At 38.4% G+C, this 26,589-nt stretch overlaps 1 protein-coding gene across 1 annotated transcript in view; it reads left to right on the plus strand.

Annotated features, from left to right (window-relative positions):
* Window positions 1–26,589, plus strand: part of LOC109936743 (tetraspanin-17) — a 49,978-nt gene that overhangs the window by 11,795 nt on the left and 11,594 nt on the right. The window contains exons 2-4 of the mRNA XM_048603651.1: window positions 5,658–5,708; window positions 14,794–14,940; window positions 24,004–24,174. Of these exons, the coding sequence (XP_048459608.1) occupies window positions 5,658–5,708; window positions 14,794–14,940; window positions 24,004–24,174 (369 nt within the window). The remainder of the gene's footprint in view (window positions 1–5,657; window positions 5,709–14,793; window positions 14,941–24,003; window positions 24,175–26,589) is intronic.

A 26,589-nucleotide genomic window follows, 5' to 3' on the forward strand; every position in this document is an offset into this window, starting at 1 on the left:
GCCTGCTGTGTTCATCCAGCTCTACACCTTGTTATCTCAGATTCTCCAGCGTCTGCAGTTCCTACTATTTCTGATACAGTTGTACCTACTGTCTGCTTCCTGCTAGCTAGTCACTCTTCTGCAGTGCCACCATGACCTTTTCGTTTCAGTAATAGCCTTGCTAACATCTTATCAAATGTCTTTTGAAAATCAATGTACTGTACATCTGTTAGTTCTCCTTTACCCACTGCACAAGTTACAGTTTCAAAGAACTCCAGTAGATTGGCTTGTGAAAGGGAAATTATATTTGACCAATGTTGACTCAATCTGACTGCCTTTACAACTATGCAGATGCCTTGCTAAACTTTTTTTAATAATTGCTTCTAACATTTTTCCCTTTGTCAGTTGTTAAGCTACCTGGCCTATAATTTCCTTTTTTGTGTCACCTTTTACCTTTGTGGACAAAAAAGTTACATTCGCTATCTTCCGATGTAATGGGTCCATCCCAAATCAAAGGAGTTTTGGAAAATTAAAACCGGTGCACCAACTAGCTCCAGCTACTATCGTTTTTTCTTTTAAGACTCTAGAATGAAATCCATCAAGACCTGCGCACTTGTCAGCCCACATCTCGTCTTATAATTTATTCGGTACCACTCCTTTGGTGGTTGTGTAATTTCCTGAGGTCCTGCTATACTGTTGCTTCTGGGATTTTGCTCATCCTCTAATTGTGTGGAGTGATGCAAAATAGTTTGTTCAATTCATCTGCCATTTCCTTCTTTTCAGTTATCAACTCTCCTCTCGGTTCATCCTTTGCTCTCTTTTTACTGTTCGTTCTTGTTTAAATATGTATAGAAACTTTTTTTTTAAATTATCTCTTAGTCCATTTCTGGTTAGCTTTCTTTTATACTCTTTCTTTACCTCTTAGCTTTTTAGCCATTGTTAGAATATTCTATACCACCCTCAAATTATATTTGACCAATGTTGACTCAACCTGATTGCCTTTACAATTATGCAGATGCCTTGCTAAACTTTTTTTAATAATTGCTTCTAACATTTTTCCCTTTGTCAGATGTTAAGCTACCTGGCCTATAATTTCCTTTTTTGTGTCACCTTTTACCTTTGTGGACAAAAAAGTTACATTCGCTATCTTCCAATGTAATGGGTGCATCCCAAATCAAAGGAGTTTTGGAAAATACAACCTCAAAACCCTTGAGAAATATAAAGTGATACCTGCATAGAAACCTGTAAATACACTGGTCAGGATAGGTACTCCAATACTGGTATTGGTTCCCTCTCTCAAGCTAATGACAGCAACACCACCATCCCACCCCAGTATTGATGAACTGGTTACAATCACCTAGCGGCAATGGTGGACCACATCACCCTCATGACTAACACAAGACTTCTGAAACAATCTGTTTGCAATCAGCTCTGTCATGGCAAGCAGTTACCAGAAGGGCAAAAGAAATGCTCAAGCATGTCCTCAATTCCATGAATGGAAAAAATGCATTGTCCCCCGCCGACTCATAGGAATCTCTGATCCAAGACATCCGTTTTGAAGAGGCAACTGTGAAAAGGCCAACACTTTTGAACTCTTCTGACAGGCTCGGATGGGAACAAGCACATGCAGTAGGAGGAGTATGTGAATCCCAGAGTACCCCACCTGGAGGAGGGTTTGCAGATCCAGCATTGGACTATTCTGTCATCTCTGGGACCTTTCACATTGGAATGCAGAAAAGTCATCCTTGATCTTAAAGGCCAACCTAAGAAGATGACATATGTGATTAAAGGGTTAAAGTGATTTATAATACATTACAACCATAACACAAGATTATGAAGCTGGAAATTTTGTCTTGTATACAAAATATTTGGGACAAGCAGTATCTCCGTTAGGACAGTAATTTTCAATATTGGCATTTCCCAAAGAAGAATCAATACTTCCTAAAATGCATTCAGCACTTTTACAGTAAAAGTAAAACTGGTGTTTCACAAACAATTCGATGTTTGATTCAACTAGAATGCAATTGTATACAACGTTTCCAGTCGACTTTGACTCGATTTGTTTTTGCAATATTTTCTTTTCAACATTTGAATGCAAAAGATATTGCACTCGCTTTTGTAATAATAGTTAACTCTGCATCTAATTGAAAGCAAATGGTTTTATTCTGCAAATTTATCTCTATGAAAATATCAGGTTTGGAAATTAAAAGCCAGGTAGGTGCCCTTGGGCACTGCATATATTTTTCCAATGAGGGGCATAGATCAAGTGAATAGCAATGGTCTTTTCCGTAGGATGGGTGAATTCAAAACTAGGGGGCAGATTTTTAACATTAGGGAATGATTAAAAGGGGACCTGAGGGGCAATTCTTTTATACACAAGGTGGTTCATATGTGGAATGAACTGCCAGAAGAAGTGGTAGATACTGGTACAGTTACAACATTTTAAAGACATTTGGACTGGTATATGAATAGAAAAGAGTTAGAGGGATATGGGCCAAACGCAGGTAAGTGGGACTGGTTTGAGAAGTTTGGTTGGCATGGATGAGTTGGATCGAAATGTCTGTTTCGTGGTGTATGACTCTGACTCTATGGGTTTAAATATTTTTTTTTTAGATAAGCAAAAAGAACATTTTTAAGTTATTGTAAGATAAAATCATTTTCTATATGTTTCGTGCTCCAGTAGTCGTCTTGTATGCTTTGCCCAGAGGCAAGTCTTTGGCTCATTGTAGACTTTCCTTATCCATCTGGTGTCATTCGTTTCATTTGCCAATAATTTCCTTTAATTTTCAAGTCCCCTAACATTTAATCTTTCTTTTCATCTTTGTTTCCTTGAAATTTTCACTCCATTATGTTCCTAACAATGCTATTTTTGCTTGAGATGTGTCCTCGCCAATTTGTCTTTTTCCAAATTATGTTCAATTACTTTTTCTGTTCTTTCACTCTGTACAGTGATTCATTCATTACTTTTTTCTGTCTAGCAGATCGCTTTCATTCCCCTCATTTCAAAGCTGTTGAACAATTTAGTCTCTGACCTCCGTCAGGTCCGTGTCTTAAACATATATAAAACGACACTTCCATTCAAACTCTTCACAAGGCATTTATTGAGTTTTCTAGCTAACAAGTATTGTTTTACTAAATATGGTTTGTTCCATTGACCATAAGACCATAATGAATAGGAGCATTCAGCCATTAGACCATTCAGCCCATTGAGTTTGATCATAGCTGATATATTTCTCAATCCCATTCTCCTGCCTTCTCCCTGTAACTCTTGGTCCCCTTGCAAATCAAGAACCTATTTAGATCTGTCTTTAAATACGCTCAGTGACTTGGCCTCCATAGCCCTCTGCAGCAACGAGTTCCACAGATTATCTACCCTCTGGCTGAAGAAATTCCTTCTCATCTAGGTTTTAAAGGGTTGTCCCTTCAGTCTGAGGCTGTGCCCTCGGGTTCAAGTTTATCCTACTAGTGAAAACATCTCCACGGGTCTGTACATTTCAGTCAGATCCCCCTCATCCTTCTGAACTCCACGTACGGACCCGAAGTCCTCAACTTGGGGTGACACAGTGGCGCAGTGGTTAGCACTGCTGCCTCACAGCACCAGGAACCCTGGTTGATTCTACCCTTGGGGCGACTGTCCGTGTGAAGTTTGTATGTTTTCCTCATGTCTGTGTGGCTATCTTCTGGGTGCTCCTGTTTCCTCTCTCAGTCCAAAGATGTGTAGGTTAGTTGGATTGCTAAATTGCCCATAGTGTCCAGGAATGTGTAGGTAGGTGTATTAGCCATGGGAAATGCAGTGTTACAGGGAAAGAGTAGGAGAATGGGTCTGGGTGGGATGTTGTTCAGAGATTCAGTGTGGACTTGTTGGCCTGAATGGCCTGTTTCTGCACTGTAGGGATTCTACGATTCTATGCCCCTCATATGACAAGCCCTACATCCTGGGATCATTTTTGTAAACCTCCTCTAGACCCCCTCCAACATCCACACATCCTTCCTTAGATACAAGGCTCAAAACTGCTCACAGTATTCCAAACGTGGTCTGACCAGAGCCCTATATAGCCTGAGCAGTACATTTCTGCTCTTGTGTTCTCACCCTCTTGAAATGAATGCTAACATTGCATTTGTTTTCCTAACCATTAACTGAACCTGCATGTTAACCTTAAGAGAATCCTGAACTAACACTCCCAAGTCCCTTTGTACTTCAGATTTCTGAAGCCTTTTTCCAATCAGAAAATAGTCTATCCCTCTCTTCTTACTTTCAAAGTGCATAACCTCACACTTTCCTATATTGTATTCCATCTGCTGCTACTTTTTCTTCTTGTCTGCCGTGTCCAAGTCCTTCTGCAGCCTCCTTGCTTCCTCAACACTACCTGTCCCTCCATCTATCATTTTGTCATTGCTACCCTTGTTTTTATTTCTTTATTACATCTTTCATCTGCTGATTCTGCCATTGATAGTTCTTGAATTCCTGCATCTATGAATTAAAATAAACTGTGCTACCTCTTTTTAATTAAATCTGCTCAAATTGTACAGCCTGGTTGAGTTGATCAGCTGATATCTGCATGACGATCAGAAACAGGTGTTAAATATCTTGTCTCACTCAATGGAGAGAATAAAACCATTATAGGGAGATTTTTATTCATGAAGTGTGGATGTCACTGAGCAGGAGAGCATTTATTGTCTATGTCCAGTGCTGGTGAGCTATCTTCATAAATGGCTGCATTGGTGTGGTGAAAAGATGGATTTCTGTGATTATACATTTTCTTTTACAGTAAAAGTGAAAGACATTTAATATAAATACAGATTATTGCAATTCAAGTAGAATATAGTTTGCCATATATCTAAACGGAACCTTTCTGATGTAGTAGTGTTGGCACTGCTTAAGAGAGAGTTAACGGAGTGTCTGTCTTTATTGTTCTTGTGACAGTCCCTCTTTTTTTCCTTTTTGTCTCTGTATTCCACTTTGACCTATCCTTCTCCTCAAATGTGAAAAGAGGCAGATTCATTGGTATAGGGAGTTAAAACATTTTCTGTGTATTGGCAGTTAATTTGTTACTTGTCCCATACTGGATAAATCCTGTTTTTTTTTGTCACACACATCTAAAGGTTCCTCTAGAAGAATAGAATGAAAGAAAGAAAGAAAGAAAGAAAGAAAGAAAGAAAGAATTTGCATTCGAGTAGGACACTTTGTACCCACAGGATTCTGCAGCTGCCTTCAAGGCCAGAGTCATTCTTATGAATTATAGTTACTGTTGTAATTTAGGCAAAGGGCTAGTCAAAGATTCTATGATTGGAAATGATTTCTGGAAATATAATTTCAAGGCCTTTTTAGGTTGAGCAGCCTACTGGTCTTTAGGAAACAATTGACTGTGAAAACCAGTCATACACACCACCATGGAGATAAATAACAACAGAGAGTAGCTGAAGCGTGAGGGCGCTTTTTTTTAAAACTAGAAACTGGGAAGAACCATTTCCAATTCATGAATTCTGCTCCTTTATCATAAAATGAGAATGTAATACAAATGGTTGGGGAAGGGAGTATTGTGTACTTGTAGATTATTCACTAATTTTTGCCATACGTACACACACCAACTCCAAAGACTTGATGTTTGTTGAAATATGTTTATGGATGTCTACCGTACCTAACTAATGTGTTATTTTATCCTCTTTATGTTTTGCAGTTGCTGGGCGCAGCATTTCTTGGAATAGGCCTTTGGGCATGGGCTGAAAAGGTATGTTGCATAAGCATGGACATTGTACAAGATGCTGTTAAAAGCTGATTTGTGTAGCGTGTGTGTATAATCTATCCTCCAGAAAAAGAAATGCATGAGGTTGAAGCAGAATTATTAACATATGAAGTTGTTTGTTGCATTGCATTTAAAAATTAGATACAATACATAATCATTTTGGCTTGTTTTTGTTTGTTCATTGGCAAGGCTGGTGTTTATTGCCCATCCCTAACTGCCTTTTGAGAAGGTGATAATGAGCTAACTTCTTGAATTGCTGTAGTTGATGTGCAGTTAGGTATTATGTCCCAAAATACTGACCCAGTGACGAAGTCGGAACAGCAAAATCCAAGACCATACTGTGTGACTTGGAAGGAAATTCCAGATGGTTCTGTACCCATCCACCTGTTTTATTTGTTCTTCTAGGCATCAGATGTCACAGGTTTGGGTAGTGCATTCAGAGAAGCTTTTAATTTGTGTAGTGTAATGTATCGTGTAGATTTGTCATCTCCAAAGCAAAAATCGCAATTGTCAGAGACTCAACACTGAACAGTCAGTCGATTTCATTGCCTGCATTCGCTTGCATGCGTGTCTATGTCAGTTTTGATCTCTCTGTCCACCCACATTCCTTGCTGGGCACATAACTGACAGTTGATCTCCTCGCCTGCCCATGTTCCCTGATTATGCACACTTTGATCATCCAGGCACTGCTTGACGTGCACTTCTGGAAACCGTGCGGCTCAAAGTACATGTTGTTAACAGGCTTTGCCAGCTTGTTGCATTGTTTGGTCTCAATGGGCTAACCTTTTATGCTGATGTAGAGTGGTTAAGTTGAGGGAAGATCTATAAAAATCTTTAACAAAGTATGCTGTGAGCAGTCAGACAGTGCACGTTTACTTGACTTGAGTTCCTTTCATAATATCAAAACCTGAATGAGGTGAACTGCAGAGCAAGGCAACTCATTGAAAAAATAGTGATGCATTTCAAAGAGTGATTGAAATGGATGATTGCAGAATCATTCAAATCTAAAATGTACTCAAGAATATTAATGAAACGGCAATATAAAAGTGAATTGTTAATGCCTTGTGAGAGGTCCAATACAAAAAAAACTTGTAAAATTACATACAACTTGTAATTTATTGCATCGTATTGCATGTTGGTTCTGATCTGGGGGAAGCAAAAGCACTGTAATCATTGACAAAGACCTCACAATTCAGCATTTAGATGGGAGAGGAGCCGAAGAATACACAGCATAAATGTTGTAATAACAAGTACAAAGGGGTGACTAAATCCACCGAGAATGAATTATATTATGAGTAGGTTCAAATGGGAGATTGAGGTTTGTTAACTTATTGAAGCACTTCTGGGACTATCTATTTATTACTGCAATACATGTGTGATTGAAGATTGAGGGCTTTTAGCTGTTCACTTTTACATAAATTGCTCCACTAAGAAACTTACAGCAAAGTACCTGTCTCTATAAATTTCTTCTGAGTGTAATATGTCTACTAGAGTTTGGATTAGAAGTACATTCACTGCAAGTCAGCATGCACTAGTTTGGGCCGAAGGGCCTGTTTCCATGCTGTATTATTCTGTGACTCTCTGACGTATGATCAGTGCTGTAAATGCATTCAAATTGAAACTGGGTCAGTAGCTCTCGCAGTTTAAAAAAATGAAGCACTGCAACATTGTCTTTGATTTTTGTAGTATTTTTCTCCAGAATCCAAAGAAAAATGGTTCCACCCAGAAGTGATCTGTGTTCATCAGAGGGACTTAGCAGAAGAATTCACCAGATGATTTCAGGAATTAGATGTGATGGAACACATTGTCATGTTTGTCTCAAATCTATTCCCTGAAGTCGACATTGGATTGGCTACCAATTTCAGCAAATGTTTGGATTACAAAGCAGTGGAGATGATATGGCAATAATTACTATACAAAATTGTATTGAGCTGAAAGTCAGATTAAAGAAAGAGTGATTTTAGGGGACTCAAACAGAGAAAAGTATCCACTTGTATTGTCCTTTTGCTTTTAAAATGAAAAGTTATTTTGAGTGATTCAGCATTCTCTCAAATGAAGATAACCATTTGAACTGTATATATGATTATCAGGCTCAAACTAAACCCAGACTTCAAGGCTCTAGTAGTCACAGGTGTTGCACTGAGACTTAATGAGTAGAGGACGAAATGAGTAATTTGTGTGTGTTTTGGTTTAGATTTATAAAGATTTATAACTTTGTTTCATTTTTGGATTTAGAAATTTATGACTTTGTTTTCCTCTGAGTAATTCCTGGTTTCCACTTAAATTCAAAAAGTGATCTCGTACATGAGAGGTTTGGAGAGCAGTTTTGTGGATGGTCTTGTTGCAGCCGCATTTTGTTTGCTGCCACATTAATTTGCCCACAATTTGCTTGACGACCTGGCCAGCTTGGTGATAGAATGCATCAGGTAGAGACTTTATCTCGCATCTAAATTTCAGTGCCTCTTCCATGTTGTTGTGTTAAAATATGGAGGAGCATTGCATCAGCTGAGGGAAGAGCTGTAGATGGTATTCGAATTAAGCTTGCCTTAACCAGTATTTTATGTGAGGTGCAAGATTTCATAGGCTTCAGAGTCAACAGGGCCGCAACCTTCCAATTGTATAACACTTTGCTAAGTCTGTCCTGCCAATAGAACAAGGTACGTCCAGGTATGATGATGGCGGAATTATGGACTTTCGTCTTCTATAGGGTGACTAAATCAAGAACCACTTGGCCTGTGGAACAGCTGTCCACACCTTCTTTTTCCAATTTTGGGAAGTTCCCGGATATTAGTGAGAATGACTTTGTGTTTGTGTCATGTCCAGTGCAGAGGGCAATGTAGGGTGTTCTTTTATTCTTCTTGTACTTTGCAATTTTGATACAACTGCATGAACGGGCCTAATGAGCCAGAGGGCATTCAAGAGTCAGTTATATTTCTTTGGTTCTTACTTCTCTCGCATGCTGAACCGGGTAAGAACAGAGGATTTTTTTTTGCACCAACCTGCAACTTCATAGTTGCCATTGTTGACATGAGCTATTATATTCTCAATTTACTTAGTCAACTGAATTTCAGTTTGCTAGCTGCTATGGTGGGATTTGAATTTGTGTTCAATTCATTACTCCAGGTCTTTAGATTATTAATTCCGCAATACAACCAGAATACTCCAGAACTCGATACTATAAGCAGTAGTAAGAAGCAGTCAAAGTCTGTGCTGCAAAATCTTTTAAGATATTCAATTTCCTTTATGGAGTAAATTTTGAAATGAAGCAAAGAATTTATGCCATACATTTTACAGTACGTTGAGTACTAAAAATTATTTATGTCGTATATTCTGGAATGACTGTGTTATTGGCTAGGCTAATATTTATTGCACTTATCTAATTGCTGTTGATAAGTTGCTGGTGAGTCCTCTTGAAATGCTGCAGTCCTTTGGGTATTGGGGCAACCACAGTTCTGTTAAGAAGGGATTTCCTAACATTGACCCAGCAATAGTGAAGGGACGGGAATTAGAATTCTAAGTCAGAAAGCATGTGGCATGGAGGAGAATTTGCAGCTGGTGGTGCTTCCACACACTTGCTGCTGTTGGCCTTTTAGGTTGCAGAGATAAACTTTTGGAAAAGGCTATTGAATGAGCCTGAGTCAGTTGCTGCAGTCCATTTTGTAGATAGTACACCCTGCTGCCACTGTGCATTGGTGGTAAATAGAGTAAATATTGCAGACAGTTGACACGGTGCCAGTCAAGCTGGCTGCTTTGTCATAGATTCATACATCATGGAAGCAGCCCAGCCAGTCCATGCTGAACATAACCCCAAACTAAATCCATCTGCTTGCTACTGGTCCATATCCGTCCAAACTTTCCCTATTTGTGTAATTGTCCAAATGTCTTTTAAATGGTGTAATTGTACCCATGTCCACCACTTAGGAAGTTTATTCCACACGCGAACTATCCTTTGTGGGGGAAAAAAAAAAATCCCATGTCTTTTTTAAATCTCTCTCCTCTCACCTTAAAAATGTGCCCCCTCGGCTTGAAATTCCCCATCCTAGGGAAAAGACAGCTACCATTAATTCTATCTATACCCCTCATTATTTTGTAAACTTCTACAAGGTCACCTCTCAACCTCCTATGCTCCAGTTAAAAAAATAGTCCCAGCCCATCCAGCTGTTCTTTATAACTCAAACCTTCCATACCAGGCAATATCCTAGTCTATCACTTCTGAGCCCTCTCCAGCTTAATGATATCCTTCCTGTCACTGGGTGACCAGAACTGGATGCAATATTCCAGAAGAGGCCTCACCAATGTCAACATGTCTTCCCAACTCAGTGGTCTGAGCAATGAAGGCAAATGTGCTAAATGCCTTTTTTAACCACCCTGTCTATATGTGATGCAAATTTGAAAGAATTATGCAGCTGAATCCCTAGGTCTGTCTTCTGCAACACTACCCAAGGCCTTACCATTAATTTTATAAGCCGTACCTTTGTTTGTTGTGCCAAAATGCAGTACTTCGCATTTATCCAGATTGAACTCCATCTGCCATTTTTTTCAGCCCATTGACCCATTTGATCAAGATCTCTTTGTAATCTCAGAAAACCTTCTTCACTGTCTACAATGTCACATTTTTGATGTCGTTTGCAAAATTAGTAACCATGCCTTCTATATTCTCATCCAAATCATTTATACAAAATGACAAAAAAAACGGCCCAGAACTAATTTTGTCCTGGATTATATCGAGCTGCTTCAGTGTTGTTGGAGCTGTATTCATGCAGGCAAATGGAGTTTATTCCATCACAGTCTTGACTTGTGCCTTATGTATGGTGGACAGGTATTGTGGAGCTAAGTGGTGAGTTACTCAATTCACAATTTCTAGCTTCTGACCTAGTCCTGTAGCCATAGTTTCAATCCAGTTCAGTGTCTGTGGTGTAACCCCCAGAATATTGATTGTGGAGGATTCAGCAATAACTATCAAGGCGAGATTGTTAGATTCTCTCATTGGACAGGGTCATTACCTGACACTTGTGTGTTGCAAAAGTTACCAGCCATTTGTCAAACCAAGCCGAGATGTTCAGCATGTTGCTGCATTTAAATGTAGGCTGCTTCGCTGTCTGAGGGGTGACAAATGGTGCCAAACATTGTACAGTCACCAGTGGGCATCCCGACATACGCCCTTTATGGTGGAAAGAAATTTGTTGATGAAGCAGTTGAAGAAGGTTGAGCCTAGGACATAGTAGTGGTAGTTTCCTTACCCTTTGGCCAGGATTCAAGTCCCATCCTGAGGCGTGTAATAAAATCTCTGAACAGGTTGATTGGCAAATATCTACTCCAGGATCTCTTGCAGTGATGTCCTGAGACAGAGAAGGTTGTATTGCTAAATCCACTTTGTTTCCAACTTCGCTGTCAATATACATTTGTTTAGTCATGTATAATTATAAAGTACTGGTGTGAAAACTGACAAATTAGCCATTTAAAATCTTTGGCATGCCATGAGCTTTTATATGAATTTGAGGCATCCTTCAGTGGCTCAGTACTGTTGTTTATTGTTGTCTGACTTCTAAGTAAAATGGATTTTACAATGGCTTATTTTTATCCATTGCCACCTTTTTAGTTACTGATATCAAAATGGGGACAAGGTTCTGATGTAAGCTTTGATCAAATGTGTGCCTAAGAGTTAAACGTATGTAAAATATATCCATTTATAGTCTCTAATTTTGTAACATTAGCAATTTGTCATGGTGATACATTTTCCATTAATTTTTTTTGGATAATTGGTGTTCGGGCAGATGCATGTATGCCAAAGTAACTCTTCTTTGTTATTATTGGGTTTCAGTTATCTTCATTGTTTCCTCTTCATACTTGTACCTCCTACCTTCTCTGGCTGTTGACTCATGGCCATGGTATCTAACTAGAGTTACCATTATATATGATGTGAGCTTTGGTTAATATTTGCTATTCTGTAGCTTATGAATTATGATTTTATTACTATGTAGTGTAGTCTTTCAAGCCCAGCAAGCCATGTGAGAGCTGGTGCTCCAGTTGGAACTCCTAGTCTTCCTCACTTATCTTATTGGCATGACTCTCATTTCCTGTTCTTTAATTTGCTTCTTTAGCCTTCCGTTGTATGCCTCCGAGAGTGTTCACCTGAGCATAGGATCATAAGAAATATCTGTAGGAATAAGCCATTTGCCCATTTTTCTGCACTGTGTCCCCATGTACCTTGATATCCTTAATAGCTAGAACACTATTGATTTCTAGCTTTTAATGTACTCAATAACTAAGCCTCTCCACCCCTCTAGGGAAGTGTTCCAAAGATTTACTACCATCTGAATGAAAAGTCTCTTCTTCAGCACTAAATGATCTGCTTCTTATTCTGAGATTTTGTCCCCGGTTTTGGCCACCCAAGCATGTAAAATCCTAAAATAAATACACGTTACAGTGATGCTGGAGATTTCAAGTGTTCGCAGATGATTTGAAACTTGGTGTGGTGGTAAATAGTGAGGAGGATAACTTTACATTGCAGGATGATATAGATGAGCTGGTCGGATCAGTTGATCAGTGGCAAATAGAATTCCTGATAAGTGTGAGATCATGTTCTTGAACAGGGCCAACAAGGCAAGAGATTACATGATGAATGATAGGACCCTGGGAAGCATCGAGAATCAGAGGAATCTTGGTATGCATGTCCATTAGTACTTTAATGTAGCAAAACAGATAGATAAACTGATTAAGAAAGGATTTGGGATACTTGCCTTAATTAGCCAAGGCATAACATTTAAGAGCAGAACAATTTTGCTGTAATTGTAAAATATTGGTTAGGCCACAGTTAGAATGTTATGTGCAGTTCTGGAATCCACATTAAATGAAGAATGTGATTACACTGGAGAAGGTGCAGAGGAGAATTACCAGGACGTTGCCTGAGTTGGAGCGTTTTAGTGGTGAAGAGAGATTGGATAGACTGGGGTTGTTTTCATTGGAGCAGAGGAGATGGAGGGGGCACATGATTGAGATGTATATAATTGAGAGGCATAGAAAGGGTATACAGCAAGAAATGCTTCTCCTTGGTGGAAGGATCAGTGACTGGGGGCATAGATATAAAGGAAAGGGCAGGAGTTTTAGGGGGGATATGAGGAAATTGTTTGTTTTGCTCAGGATGACAAGAATCTGGTATGCGCTGCTTGTAAGGGTGGTAGAGGGAGCCTTATAAAACTTAAGTATTTAGGTATACACTTGTGATGCAAGGGCATACAAGGCTATGGCCAAGTACTGGAAAATGGGGTTAGAGTAGTTAGGTGATTGTTTTTGACCGGTGCAGACTTGATGGGCTGAAGGGCCTTTTTCTGTGCTGTGTACCTTTTGACTCTATTAAAAAAAAAACACAAGTTCTGGAGAAACTCAGTCTGGCAGTATTTGTGGAAGAGAAAGAATTGATGTTTCAAGTCCATTATGACACTTTGCTTCAGATTTGGACCCCATTCAGCTCTGTAAGAATTTTGTAAAATATAAATGCACTCTCTTATCCTACCATTCTATGGATTGTTCTGGTGAACCTCATTACACATCCTCGATGGCCGTGCTTCCAACACTCTTTCTTCCATAACCCCATTGTTAGCCCATTTGGAGGCTTAAAAATTGTGGTGACCCTTTATGATGTTCAGATGGCTGCCTGTCTGACATTTACTTATGCGTAGGTGATTGTTGCCAAACATAAGCATTATCTCTGGGATCTTGACAGACACTGGTTTCTCAGGAAACACTGCAATAGAGGTCTTCAAGAAAACAAATGGGTTTCACACTGAATTTAAGGATCTTCTCTGGTTATGGGCCACCACCTTCTCTTTGCCATCTCTGTAACTGTGTTTTTACCACACTGTCTCGCTCTCTGCAACTGAACCATACCATTTCATTCTTATCTCAGCTTCTTCATTCCATGTGCTTCACTAACCCACTGAAGAAAATCCACATTAACTATCCATCATTATACTTCTGGCTTCCAGATATTTCTCTACTTTCTGTACTTAAAGAGATCCCATTTTTTCCTACTATTTGGGCTAGGTTCCCTGCATTTGTTTGATATTCCTTTTCTAGTAAAGACATGATATTGGCTTACCACCATTCTTCTGATACTTCAATGTCTGCTAACTAACTAAAACGTTATATTAGCCAGAAGTGTGATGGAAATACTCTCCATTTTGCTTGCATGGATGCAGTTCTAATTTGAGAAGCTTTACACCATTCAGGACAAAATAACCTGCATGATTGGTACCCCACTTACCACCTTATTAAATATTAATTTCCTTCGCTCCTGATGCAGAGTGACAGAAGTGTGTATCATCTACATGCTGCATTGCGGTGATGCACCAAGGCTTGTTCAATAACTTCCAAATCTGGACTTGGACCATCTAGAAGGACAAAGGCAGTGCATGGAAACACCACAACTTGTAATTTCCTTCCAAGTCTCACATGATCTGATTTGGAACTATCTCACCATTCTTTCACTATTGCTGCACCAAATTCCTGAAACACCCTTCCTAACAGCACCCCGGGTGTCCCTAATATCTGGAGGATTGTAGCGGTTCAAGAAGGCAAGTTGCAACTACCTTCGCCAGGATAATTATTGTTGGGCAGATGGTGCTGTTTTGGCAAGTGACATGCACATCCTGTAAATGAAGAAAATGAAACTAGCATCCAAAACCCCTTTTTTGTTTTTTTTCCCTTTGGATTCTTTTAAAATGCAGAGGTAATTATAGCTGGGCCATGATTTTAAGAGACCTGGTTCACTGAACTAAATTAGTTAACTACATTTAAAATGAAGGAAATATTAGATTGGAAAATCACAATCCTCTTTTGATATTGTGTCTGATTTGTCTCCCTGGTAAATATTGAAACAAATATTATTTTGCTATTTCCCTATTGCCTGTAATTTTATCCTGATTGTCCTCAGTGGTTTGGTTTGATTTTCATCCTGATTTTCCTTTTTAATTTTGTTTCTTGAATCAGTTAGGACATAAAGTAAAATAATCCAAAGCTTATTAGAAAGTTGATTTATCTTTGATGATATGTAATATTCTCTTTTTTTCAGGGTGTTCTTTCCAACATCTCTTCTATTACAGATCTGGGAGGGTTTGACCCAGTATGGTTGTTTATTGTGGTAGGTGGAGTGATGTTCATTCTCGGATTTGCTGGCTGTATTGGTGCACTCCGTGAAAACACATTCCTATTGAAGTTTGTAAGTATAGTTACTTTAACAGTAATGTGGTTTAAGTTTAAATTAAGTTATAATGAATTTCTTCAACTGTTCTCTCGAGCTGTTGGTTTTATTTTAATTATTTTCTCCATTTTAACCAAATATAATAGTGACAGTTTTTTTCTATAAATTTTAATAATTTAGAGAACCAGCCAAATGGGGCATCCTCCAAACATCTACTGAATGCTTCATAAACTTTGATCTGCTAATTTTTGAACATATTTTGGAAAAAGCTTCAGAATAATGTGCATTAACATTATAAACATTTTTATAAGGGGAAAAGTTACAATCTTTGAAAATACAAACCACCTTTAACAAGACACATATGCTTGAATTAACTTATGGCTGTGTATATTGCAATCAGTTGCATCAAGGACCCATTCAACAATATTATTTTTGGCTGCTTGTATGATAGAAATCACTGTAAGCTATGTAAATCGATTCCGACAAAAATGAAGTCATTTATTAAATACCAATTTAATGATTGTTCCTGTAAAACTGTTCAAAGCACATAAATAATTAAAAATTCCACTGCAGTTCAAATTATAGTGCAAAGATGATAATGTGGCAGGGAAAAAGCTTAACGTACGAGGAATGTTTGAGGACTCTGGGTCTATACTCGATGGAATTTAGAAGGATGAGGGGGGATCTAGTTGAAACTTACCGAATACTGAATGGCCTGGACAGAGTGGATGTTGGGAAGCTGTTTCCATTGGTAGGAGAGACTAGGACCCGAGGGCACAGCCTTTGAGTAAAGGGAAGACCTTTTAGAACAGAGGTATGGAGAAACTTCTTCAGCCAGAGAGTTATGAATCTATGGAATTCACTGCCACAGAAGGCTGTGGAGGCCTGGTCGTTGAGTATATTTAAGACGGAGATAGATAGGTTCTTAATTGTCAAGGGGATCAATGGTTACAGGGAGGAAGCGGGAGAAAGGAGTTGAGAAACTTATCAGCCATGATTGAATGGCAGAGCAGACTCGATACGCTGAATGGCATAACTTCTGCTCCTGTGTCTTATGATCTTATGGTTTTGTCACATGAATAATCCAGACTTCTTAGATATTGCATGATTGGTTCATTATGTATATGACTGAGTTCCTTTTTTTAAATTTGAGTAGTGGGGAATTCATAAATCACATTAATATCTTTCTGCACTAATTAGAGATTGATTGATTTTGTTTAAATTAGAAGCTGACGCAGCTTAAAAATGCTGAAGGAACTGATCTGTTTGATAAATTCTACAAAAGGTAGACCAGTGATTTCCAACTTATTTACAAATGGTTAGCATAGCTTTAACTGTCAAATAGTCTTTTCTTTTAATTTTTTATCGATGATCTAGAAAGAAGAATGGTTTGCAAATTTGAGTGGTGAGCTTCAATATTTTCAAATACTGAAGGTCTTACAGAGACATAGGACAATACCTCATTTGAAAATATGGCTGTGATATATAGTTTGTTGTTTATTTCTTGACCATGTCCCTGAAAACTTTTGAGGAAAACATAGACAATTTGGAGATTTGGAAATTTGGAATCTCCAAGTGAGGGTAGCTTCTGATAAAATTTTGGATAAGATTAGAAAAGGAATTACTTACTTCCATAGATATATCAATCACTCAGTGCAGCCAAAAGACATGATAGCAGAAACTCTTGACTCAGATTTTATAGTCTCTTGATAGTCAGAAACTGGATGTACCTGAAAAGATGCGTGTCTTCACCCCTTTTAAGGTGCCAACACAGCAACTCTAGGAATTGCTGAGCAAGTTCAAAGAATCCTGTGTGAACTTCTGTGACTCTGGATTATAGTCAGAGATGAAGGAGCAATCTGATGTTCTCACTTGGAAAGTTGCCCTGAAAGTGTTAGACTGATTGAGTTAAACGGTCTTGTTCCAATGTTGCTAAACATTCCCAACTCTGACTCCCCACTTATCTCCACCCTGGACCCTGTGACGCAACCCACCAATCCTCTGACATAATTCCATGATCCTCTGATACTTCTTCCTTAATTCAGCCACCCCACCCACATCTCCCCCACCACCACCCACTCCCATCCACCCCAGCCCAATACTTACTCCAGATGATGTTCTTCATGTGCAGCCATCACTCATATTAATACTAGCACACTAAAGTTTTGGGGCAATTTCAGATGTCACCAGAATGTGGCAGCTAGAGCTGAAAAAGGTGTGTATGGCTTCACAGAATCTCTGAACCGCTGCCTCTGATGTTTGTGCTGAAGGAATTTTGCAGCATCTTTCATTGGCCTGAATAATTGGAGGAATGATGGGCTAATATTTCCTGGTTACTTTTAGAAATGGAGGGTCCATTTACAGGAAAATTTGGACCTTTCTGGTTGCCACAGGAAGTGCAGCTCAGTATGTCTTGCATGATTTTACTTTGGCTGAAGTGGTGTCAATGTCAGACTGCTGTCTGCAATAAACCAACAGAATATATATGTAATAAAAAGGTCTGGATTTAACTGTATGTTGCTTTCAAAGAAGGGTGCCAGTTTATTGTTCTGACAGATGTTACAATTGAAACACAAGTTTTATTTTCTTTGTAGACATTGCTTGCATGAGTGTTCCTAGAATGGTCTCTTTTAATTTGGCTTCCTAGTTTATTGGGTACTCCTTTGCCATTGTGTATATTACTAATGGGAGAAATAGTTTGTAACAAACATATTTTAAATACTTTCAATTCTCTTGTTTTCTGTTTTGGTTTTATTTTTAACTAGCAACAGTTGTTTGATGTTAACGATTCTTCCACATTCTTTTGGCAATTTGCTGCATTATTGCAGATTTTAGTGACATTACCTACATGTAATTTCTAAGAAAGAGAGTCTGCAGTTAAAAACAACAGTCCAATGAAGAGGTTAAGGTGACATTGTGAGCCAAGTGTAGGAACCTGAAATGATGATCGAACCTTACTGCAGTGTGCTGTATTTTTTGCTTTTAGATACGGACAGTTATATCTCGGCCTGTTTATGCAGCGTTTATCATGAATGAGGCTATCATGAAACAAAAATAAGCCACCTGTCCATTATCCATTTCTTATCACTTCAATAAGCTTGTGACTGATTTTTCACGAAATCAAATGCTCATCAGGATATTTTTTCAGTGATAAGGTTGCCTAGTACAGCTTGCTTCCAAAGTAATTTGCACAATTTTCTTACCTTTTATGGCATGTTGACGTTGCTGCCAAGGCCAACGTTTGTTATTCATTCCAAATAGCTGTTGAGAAGGTGGTAATGGGCTGCCTTCTTGAAATATTACAGTTCCTGTGGCTTGAGTGTACCTATTGTGCTGATAGAAGAGATTTCCAGGATGAAAGTGAAGAAACAGATGTATAATTCCAAACCAGGATTGTTGGGTGACTAGAGGGAAACTTGGAGATGATGGTGTCCCCATGTACCTGCTGTCCTTGTCCCTTTTTAGGTGGTAGATATTGCGGGTTTGAAATGTGCTGTTGTCGGATCCTTGGTGAGCTGTTTCTATGTGCCTTGTATATGGTGCACACTAATGCCAATATATGTTGATTTTGGAGGAAGTAAATGTTTATGGTAGTGAAGAGGTGAAACTTACAATGGCAGTAACCTAGTTTTTAGAACCCTCTGAAAAAAGTCCCGCACTCTGTGTTAAAACTTGGTAGAGTTTCAACTAACGTATCTGAGTAGTTATCCAGGTAATGGTAAGAGAATTAAAGCCTGACCCAACCTGACTGTGTAAACTATCAGTCGCAGTTTTGCTCTGTGGCTTGGAAGGAATCTTGTGTGTAGGAGTGATTATAGACTCCTAGATGTTTAGAGCACTGGAGGTGGATATTTGGCCCATCACATCCATGCTGGTCAACAAATCTCTGATTGCAGCTTTTGACCCATAACCCTGGAGGCTATGTCAATGCAATTGAATATCTTAACTATTGCTTAAATGTTAGTAAGTTTCTTTCTCATCAACCCTTTTCAGGCAGTGAGTTCCAGGCTCTGATAAAAGTTATTCTCAACTTCTCTGTTAGCCTTCCACCTCTTCTTCCCTTGTTTTTTCTGCAATTGATAGAATTGATATTTTTCATGTTACTTAAACTGATTTTCTTTTTTAATGCTGGGCCAATAGATGGTCTCACAAGCCAATCTCATTTATTTTCAGAAAAAGGTTGATGTTCTAGCATGTCTTGACATAGAGTTTGTGGAATTGTGACTTGTTTGCCTTTTGAAGATTATGCTTTAGGAGAGTTCTAGTTCACCTTTGACCTAAACAAACATACTTACATAAGAACATAAGAACTAGGAGCAGGAGTAGGTCATCTGGCCCCTCGAGCCTGCCCTGCCATTTAATAAGATCATGGCTGATCTTTTTGAGACTCAGCTCCACTTACCCGCCCACTCACCATAACCCTTAATTCCTTTACTGTTCAAAAATTTATCTAGCCTGGCCTTAAAAACATTCAGCGAGGTAGCTTCAACCACTTCACTGGGCAGGGAATTCCACAGAATCACAACCCTTTGGGTGAAGAAGTTCCTCCTGACTTCAGTCCTACTTTCTTGGTGTATTCAAGCCACTCACTGATGGTTACTTTTTGAGCTGGAGTAGTTGGCCATTACCTGACACAGTTTGCTGAATCTTCACAGTTTGTTGGTAACCAAGCTCTGTGATTTTGATTCAGTCTGAAATCTATGTTGCAGCTGACTGATTTTTCACCACCTGGATGTGACAATATGTAGATCCAAGCATGGTGGTAGATGATCCAGTAATTGAATTAGATGGTTTGTATTCTTTTCAATTTAGAAGATTAATGGATAATCTGAGTTTAGAACGTTGAAGGGATTCAGTGATTTGAATGAAGAGACCTTTTATGGGAGAATCTAGAACTAGAGGTTACTGCTTGAAAAGAAGGGCTTGGACATTTGAGACCACCGAGAAATTTTGTCTGAGGGTTGAGAGCCTTTGGAATTCTCTTTCTGAAAAGGCATTGAAAGCAGAGTCTTTGGTTTTTATTTAAGGTAAAGGATTCTTGCTAAGCAATGGGTGAAATTTATTGGGGTAGACCGAAATATGGAGTTGAGGGTTGAAGTGCCAGGTAGCCTATTCCTACTCCTAATTCCTGTTCATTATAGTAGGATTGATAAAGAGAATCTGATTCTACAGGGAAGGTTGGGGAATGTAGAACAAAAGATGCAATCTTAATGTTAGATCTGTGCCAAATGGGAAATAAGTCCATTTTTATTTTGGCCAGTGGGTAATTGAATTGGGAACCTTCTTGCCCAAAAAAAGGCTATGATACTCATTTGAAACTTTTGAGATAGAATGAGATTTTCTTGTTAAGCATACGTTTTACAGGATGTGAGGCAAGGTGGTTAAGTAGCATTAAGAAGCTCATCTGTCATGAAATAATTGAGTCTGTTCTACCATTCAAAGGGCTGAATGATCTACTGATATTTCTACATCATTGTAGAGAATTAAAGAATTAAGATATAGAGGACGGATTTAAGTGGAATCCATCAATTTAGCGATAAACTTCATGAATGATTCATTTATTGTTTTATTAATGCGTTGATGCACCTGGGTGGTCAAAATTTAACTTTGGTGACAGGTCATATAATAACTTGGTTAAAAATTATGTAGTGACCAGCTGAGCGAAGAGTAGCATTTTACCAAACTGTTGAGAATCCGAATTCAATCATGGAGTGATTTGTGGATGTAGATCACAAGAGAATTTATAAAAGTATTACAAATGCTGAAAAAAAAAGTTTCCACGTTTGTTTCAAGTTGATGGTGAATTAGAATTTGCAGGAAGGTATGACAACATGTTTTACATATGTACCTTCAGAACTGAAAAATAAAACTTTGAGAAACTTATTTGTAGGATTAACAAAGCTGAATGTTGCAATGGTGGTGAAAGACCAATTTGTGGTGGTGTCTCGGTTATAGTTAGGATTGTTGGATGATCTCATTGAGAACATTTTATTGTAGGGGTCTATCATTTAGAGAATATAAGACGTTCAAGGTACAAACGTGAGAGATAGGGATATCCTAGGAAAGATGATGAAAATTCAATCAGCAGGGTACTAGCCATGAGGAAAACCACAATGCTAACTCTGGATTCAGAATATAAACATGAAAGAGTGTATTTATAAGGGTAAATATCACATTCTCAGGTTGAAAAAAAAATCACATTTTCAAGGAGTAAGTATTCTACTGCCTGTAAACTTGACGTCATCCACAACTCTAACTCTGTCAGTTTTGCAGCAGTTATTATTTTTCTGTCATCACCATTCTGAATTAAATTGGCTCCTGGTCAAGCAAAGTCTTGTTTTAAAATTCAAATCTTTGTTTTCAGATTTCTCCATTGTTTTGCCTCTCCCTAACACTTCGTTCTCCTCCAACCCTGTGGTCCTCTTCTATCTTCTTGTGCCTAATTCTTCTTAATTATTCAACCATTAGTGGTAATGCTTTTTAGTTGCTGAAGCCACAAGCTCTAGAATTCCTTCCCTACACCTCTTCATCTCACCATTTCATCATCTTCTTTTAAGATAACTCGTAAAACATACAGCTTTCTGTTCTTTGACTTAATATCTCCTTATGTGGGTTGTTATACTTTGCTTCATAATACCCCCATGAAGCACCTTTTTAAAGTTTCATTTCATTAAAGAAATAATACAAATATAAGGTGTTGAAATTTCCTTTTGCAAGTATCTAAGCGATCAATTATACTGTGACAGTGAGTTCCAAACTCTAATTACTTTGGGTGAGGAAGTTACTTTTTATTTCCCTATTTATTAACAAATGTACTTTGTTTATAGCTCTACCTGTGAAATATGGAAGATGTTTTCTCCATGCACTGTACACCTTGATTAATGTTAAAGATGTCTATCAAGTTTCCTTTAGTTCTGAAACAAAACAGAAACTGCTGGAGAAACTCGGCAGATCTGACAGCATTTATGGGAAGAAAGCAGAGTTAACAATTTTTTTTCTTCCCACAGATGCTGCCAGATCTGCTGAGTTTCTTTTGCAATTTCTGTTTCTTTCAGGTCTCTAGCATCTGCAGTTCTAAGTTACTTCTCTAAGTTCTTTTCTCTGTCTCATTCCATTCTAGTACCATTCCCAAACTCTCTGCACTTTTGAATGCTTCGATTTTTGAACAGTATGTAGGCGAGAGCAATGCATAGGTGTGGCCTAATCAGAATCTTCCTCAAGTTTGACATATCCTCTTAAACCCTAGAATTAAATTGCTTATTGCTTCACATTTTAATTGCTTTGTTGACCTGCAGTGCTGCTTTTAACTTTTTTTTTCAGCTGTGCCCCCGGATCACTTTGCTCTTCTACCTCAGTTACTTATTTACTGAGACACAAATGATATTTTTATTTATTCTATTGAAGTGTACAATATCTCATTGGATATTAAAGTTCATTTTGTCTGAGTTCATAGAATCTATACAGCGTAGAAGCAGGCCGTTTGGCCCATCGAATCCACGCTGATGCTTTGAAGAGCATCCCACCCAGACCCAGCCCCAACCCTATCCCTTTAACCCTGCATTTCCCACAGCCAATCCACTGAACCTGCACATCTTTAGGAGGAAACTGGAGAACCTGGAGGAAACCCATGCAGACACTGGGAGAGTGTGCAAACTCCACACAGACCTGTGGATTGAACCTGGGTCCCTGGCACTGTGTGGCAGCATTGCTAGCTGTTGAGCCACTGTGCCCAGGTGCCCAGTTTGTAAGATGCATTAGTAAGGTGAAAGAGAGACATTTTCACCAAAGGAGATAATCAAAATAAACTGAATTTAAGAAAAGATTTATGAGTATGTTGCCAAGGTTGAAGGCTTTGAGCTACAGGTTGAGGCTGAATAGGGTGGGGCTATTTTTCCTGGAATGTCTGAGGCTGAAGGATGATCTTATAGAGGTCTATAAAATTATGAGGGGCATGGATAGGGTAAGTAGACAAGATCTTTTCCCTGGGGTGGTGGAGTCCAAAACTAGACCTAAGGGGCAACTTTTTCATGCAGAGGGTAGTACGTGTATGGAATGAGCTGCCAGAGGTGGTGGTGGAGGCTGGAATGATTAGTACTTTTAAAAGGCATCTGGGTAGGTATATGAATAGGAAGGGTTTAGAGGGATATGGGCCAAATGCTGGCAGATGGGACTAGATTTTTATAGGATATCTGGTAGGCATGGACGAGTTGGACTGAAGAGTCAGTTTTCATCTCTGACTCTAAGAATTAAAAAAAGTTAAATTTTCGTGTCAAAAAATTGAAAGATGGAAATAGACCAAATTGGGATAGAAGATGCCAAAATCTTCTAGAGATGCAGGTTAAAGTAAGAAGAAACATTTTTGTCATTCTAATGCAGATGAAGTAGTTTTTGAAATATTTACCATTGCCATGATTATTTTTGAAGAATCTATTTTCGTGGCCCAAAATAACTGCCAACTTTTCATTATGCTACAATTCTGGGTACCCATAGGTCAATTGGTCATAGTTACACAAACTGAAGTTTCCTATTTTCACCTAAATAATGAATATCATTTACTATTTCCTGCTGTTAAAATTGGACTTATGCAGAGCGCTTTTATTAGCAGCGAGATGAAACTGATTTTAGTTCTATACGTAGGATAGTGTTAATGAGACATACATTTGTAAATAAATGAAAAGCACGTTACGTAAAGGTGCTAATATTAAAATAAATTATATACTGTGTTCTTTAATTTACATTATATTTTCAGTTCACTAGATTTCTTTTAAATTGGAGTTTTGATAATTTCTAAAATTAATCTCTAAATTAATGGGAATAAGATGGGAAGGAATAGTAAGTAAGCAAGAAGAATTTGGTTAAATTTGTTGTTTATCTTAACTTGGGGGAGCAGTTACACCATCTGTATATCTTCTCTTTCAGTTTTACCTGTTTCTTTTAATGTATTTAGTACTGAAAATGCAGAAATTATAACAGCTAAAATTTATGTATGAAAATATGTTGTGATGAGAGAACATGCCACACTTCTGAATTTACACTATATTTTTGGTGTAAGATGAATTCTATTAAAATGTTGTTTATCAGTTTTCAGTATTTTTAGGTCTAATTTTCTTCTTGGAGTTGACGACGGGGATACTAGCATTTGTCTTTAAGGACTGGATCAAGGACCAGCTCAATTTATTTATCAACAAAAATGTTCAAGCTTATAGGGATGACATAGATCTTCAAAACCTTATTGATTTTGCACAAGAATATGTAAGTAAATATGAATCATCCATATGTTAGCAATTTAAATTGATACATCATTTCATAAACTCTATAAAATGGTCATCTGAAATAACATGGCAGTAATTCTACTATAACAAAATATTATTTGTATCACAATGAGTAGATATGTTAATCAGCTTGTTGGATATGTTGCGACACACCTCTGGAGCTGGACCTGAATGCAGGCCTTCTCGCTCAGAGGTCGGGACAACTATACCCAATACTCTCCTACGGCATGTATATTGATCATGATAGAATTATGTTAAAATTGGTTTGACAACTGCTCACCCCCTTTCCATTTGTAGATGCAGCTAATGAAAATAAATGGTGAAGATGTGTTAATAGAGTTTTGCTTTATCTTTGAATAAAACATTAGTTGCTTTTTCCCTATTTTTAACCTTTGTTAAAGGATGCAAGTGCCTTTGCATTCATCTGACTTTCTAATTGAATTTCACTTGTGGAATTACAGACAAAATTGGTTTTAAAAAGAAAATTGGCTGTGAGAGTATAGCAAACTTTATTTTAACTGGCACCTTATGAACTGGCAAATATTCTATACCTGAAACACTGGCAGTTTACTGTATTATCATGATGTCTAACATCTGAGTAGTCAGTTGAGGGTGCAAGTGGGGCTGTCTGCTGGTAAGTTTTATTTAAGGCACAGTTGCATTATAATTTAACGGGTCTATGCTGTAAATAAAGTATAACAGTGATGTGTAAAGCCCCTGCATTACGTTTCTGTTACTTAATGTGTGCTTTTATTTTGATTACGTGGGTCTCTTGATCAACTGGAATAGTTGATAAACAGGCTCACTTCTGGTCCTGTAGGTGCTGGTTAATGAAATGTTTGCTGCAAAATGTTGAGTGATTTGAAGTACGTTGCATTTAATTCATGATAGACAGTCTGTAGCAGTGTCATCCAATAGAATTTCAATACTAGTCAAAATTGTGGTGATCAGGTCATCGTATTTGCCACGTGAAGCAAATTAAATACAATGTTCGTAACTCAAATGCGTGGTGTTTTGAAAGCAATTTTGTGTTTTTAAATAGTCAGCATTTAACATATGCACTTCCTACCAGAGCCAGGAGAACCAGTCAGGGCACCAGGATTGAATGAAGTGCATCTAACAATACTGAGGAAAGTGAGAATAGAAGTTGTAGAGGCACTTGCAATAATTTTCCAAAGGACTGGAAAACTGTAGCTGAATCATAGAAAAATTATAGAAGCCCTACAGTGCAGAAGGAGGTCATTCAGTCCATTGGGTCCTGCACCGATCCTATAAAAAGCACCCCAACCAGACCCAGCTACCGACCCTACCCCCGTAACCCTGCATTTTACCACAGCAAATCCACCTAGCCTGCATGTCACTAGTTGCTACAGACAATTTAACATGGCCATCTGCACATCTTTATGCTATGGGAGGAAACCGGAGCACCCAGCGGAAACCCACACAGACACTGGGAGAATGAGCAAACTCTACACAAGAGTCGCCCAAGGCTGAAATCAAACTCGGGTTCCTGGCACTGTGCTAATCACTGAGCCAGCCTTGTCCAACGTTGCATCTTTGTTCAAAAAAGAGTGTAAGGATAAGCCGCACAACAACAGACCTATCTAACTTCACTGATTTAAAAACTTCCAGAAACTTTCAGGACAAACTTAATAGTTATGTGGACAAATATGAGTTAATTAAGGGGAGTCAGAATGGATTTCTCAAGGGAAAAGCATTCGATTACGACACTGTAAGAGGGATAGTAGCAACGTGGATACAGAATTGGCTGAGTGATAGAACAGAGGCTAATGGTTGACAGATGTCTCAGGCAATGCAAGGAGCAGGGGTCAGAAATGGGTCTTCAGCCTTTTCTGTTGTCCATTAATAATATAGATCTTGGGGTACGAGACACCGTTTCAAAATTTGTGAATAATACAAATATGGAAATTTGTAAACTGTAGAAGAAGATATTGTCTTTGAAAGGACATTTTTTTGGAGTCTGTTGCCAGGCGGCAGATGATTTTCATTGAGAAGTGAGAGTTCGTACATTTTGGGAGGCAGACTCTGGAGAGACAATATGACATAAAGTATACAACTGTAAAGTGTGTGAAGGTGCAGAGAGGCCTGGATGTATATGTGCATAAGTCATTGCAAGTGGCAGGACAGGTTGTGAAAGCACTTAATACATAAGGCTTTATTGGTAGGGGTGTAATGTATAAGTGCAAGAAGATTGTGAACTTGTATAAGACAATGCTCCAGCTAAGGCTGGACTAGTAGGCACCACACGTGAGGAAGGATGTGAAGTTATTTAGAAGGTTTATGAGAATGGTTCCATGTTGGGGAATTTCAGCAGAAACATTCATTGAGAAAACTCAAACTGTTTTGTCGTGGAGGCTGATAGAAGGTCTGTTTG

The sequence above is a fragment of the Rhincodon typus genome, chromosome 12 (genome assembly GCF_021869965.1).
Source record: "Rhincodon typus isolate 14 chromosome 12, sRhiTyp1.1, whole genome shotgun sequence".
NCBI classification, from domain to species: domain Eukaryota; kingdom Metazoa; phylum Chordata; class Chondrichthyes; order Orectolobiformes; family Rhincodontidae; genus Rhincodon; species Rhincodon typus.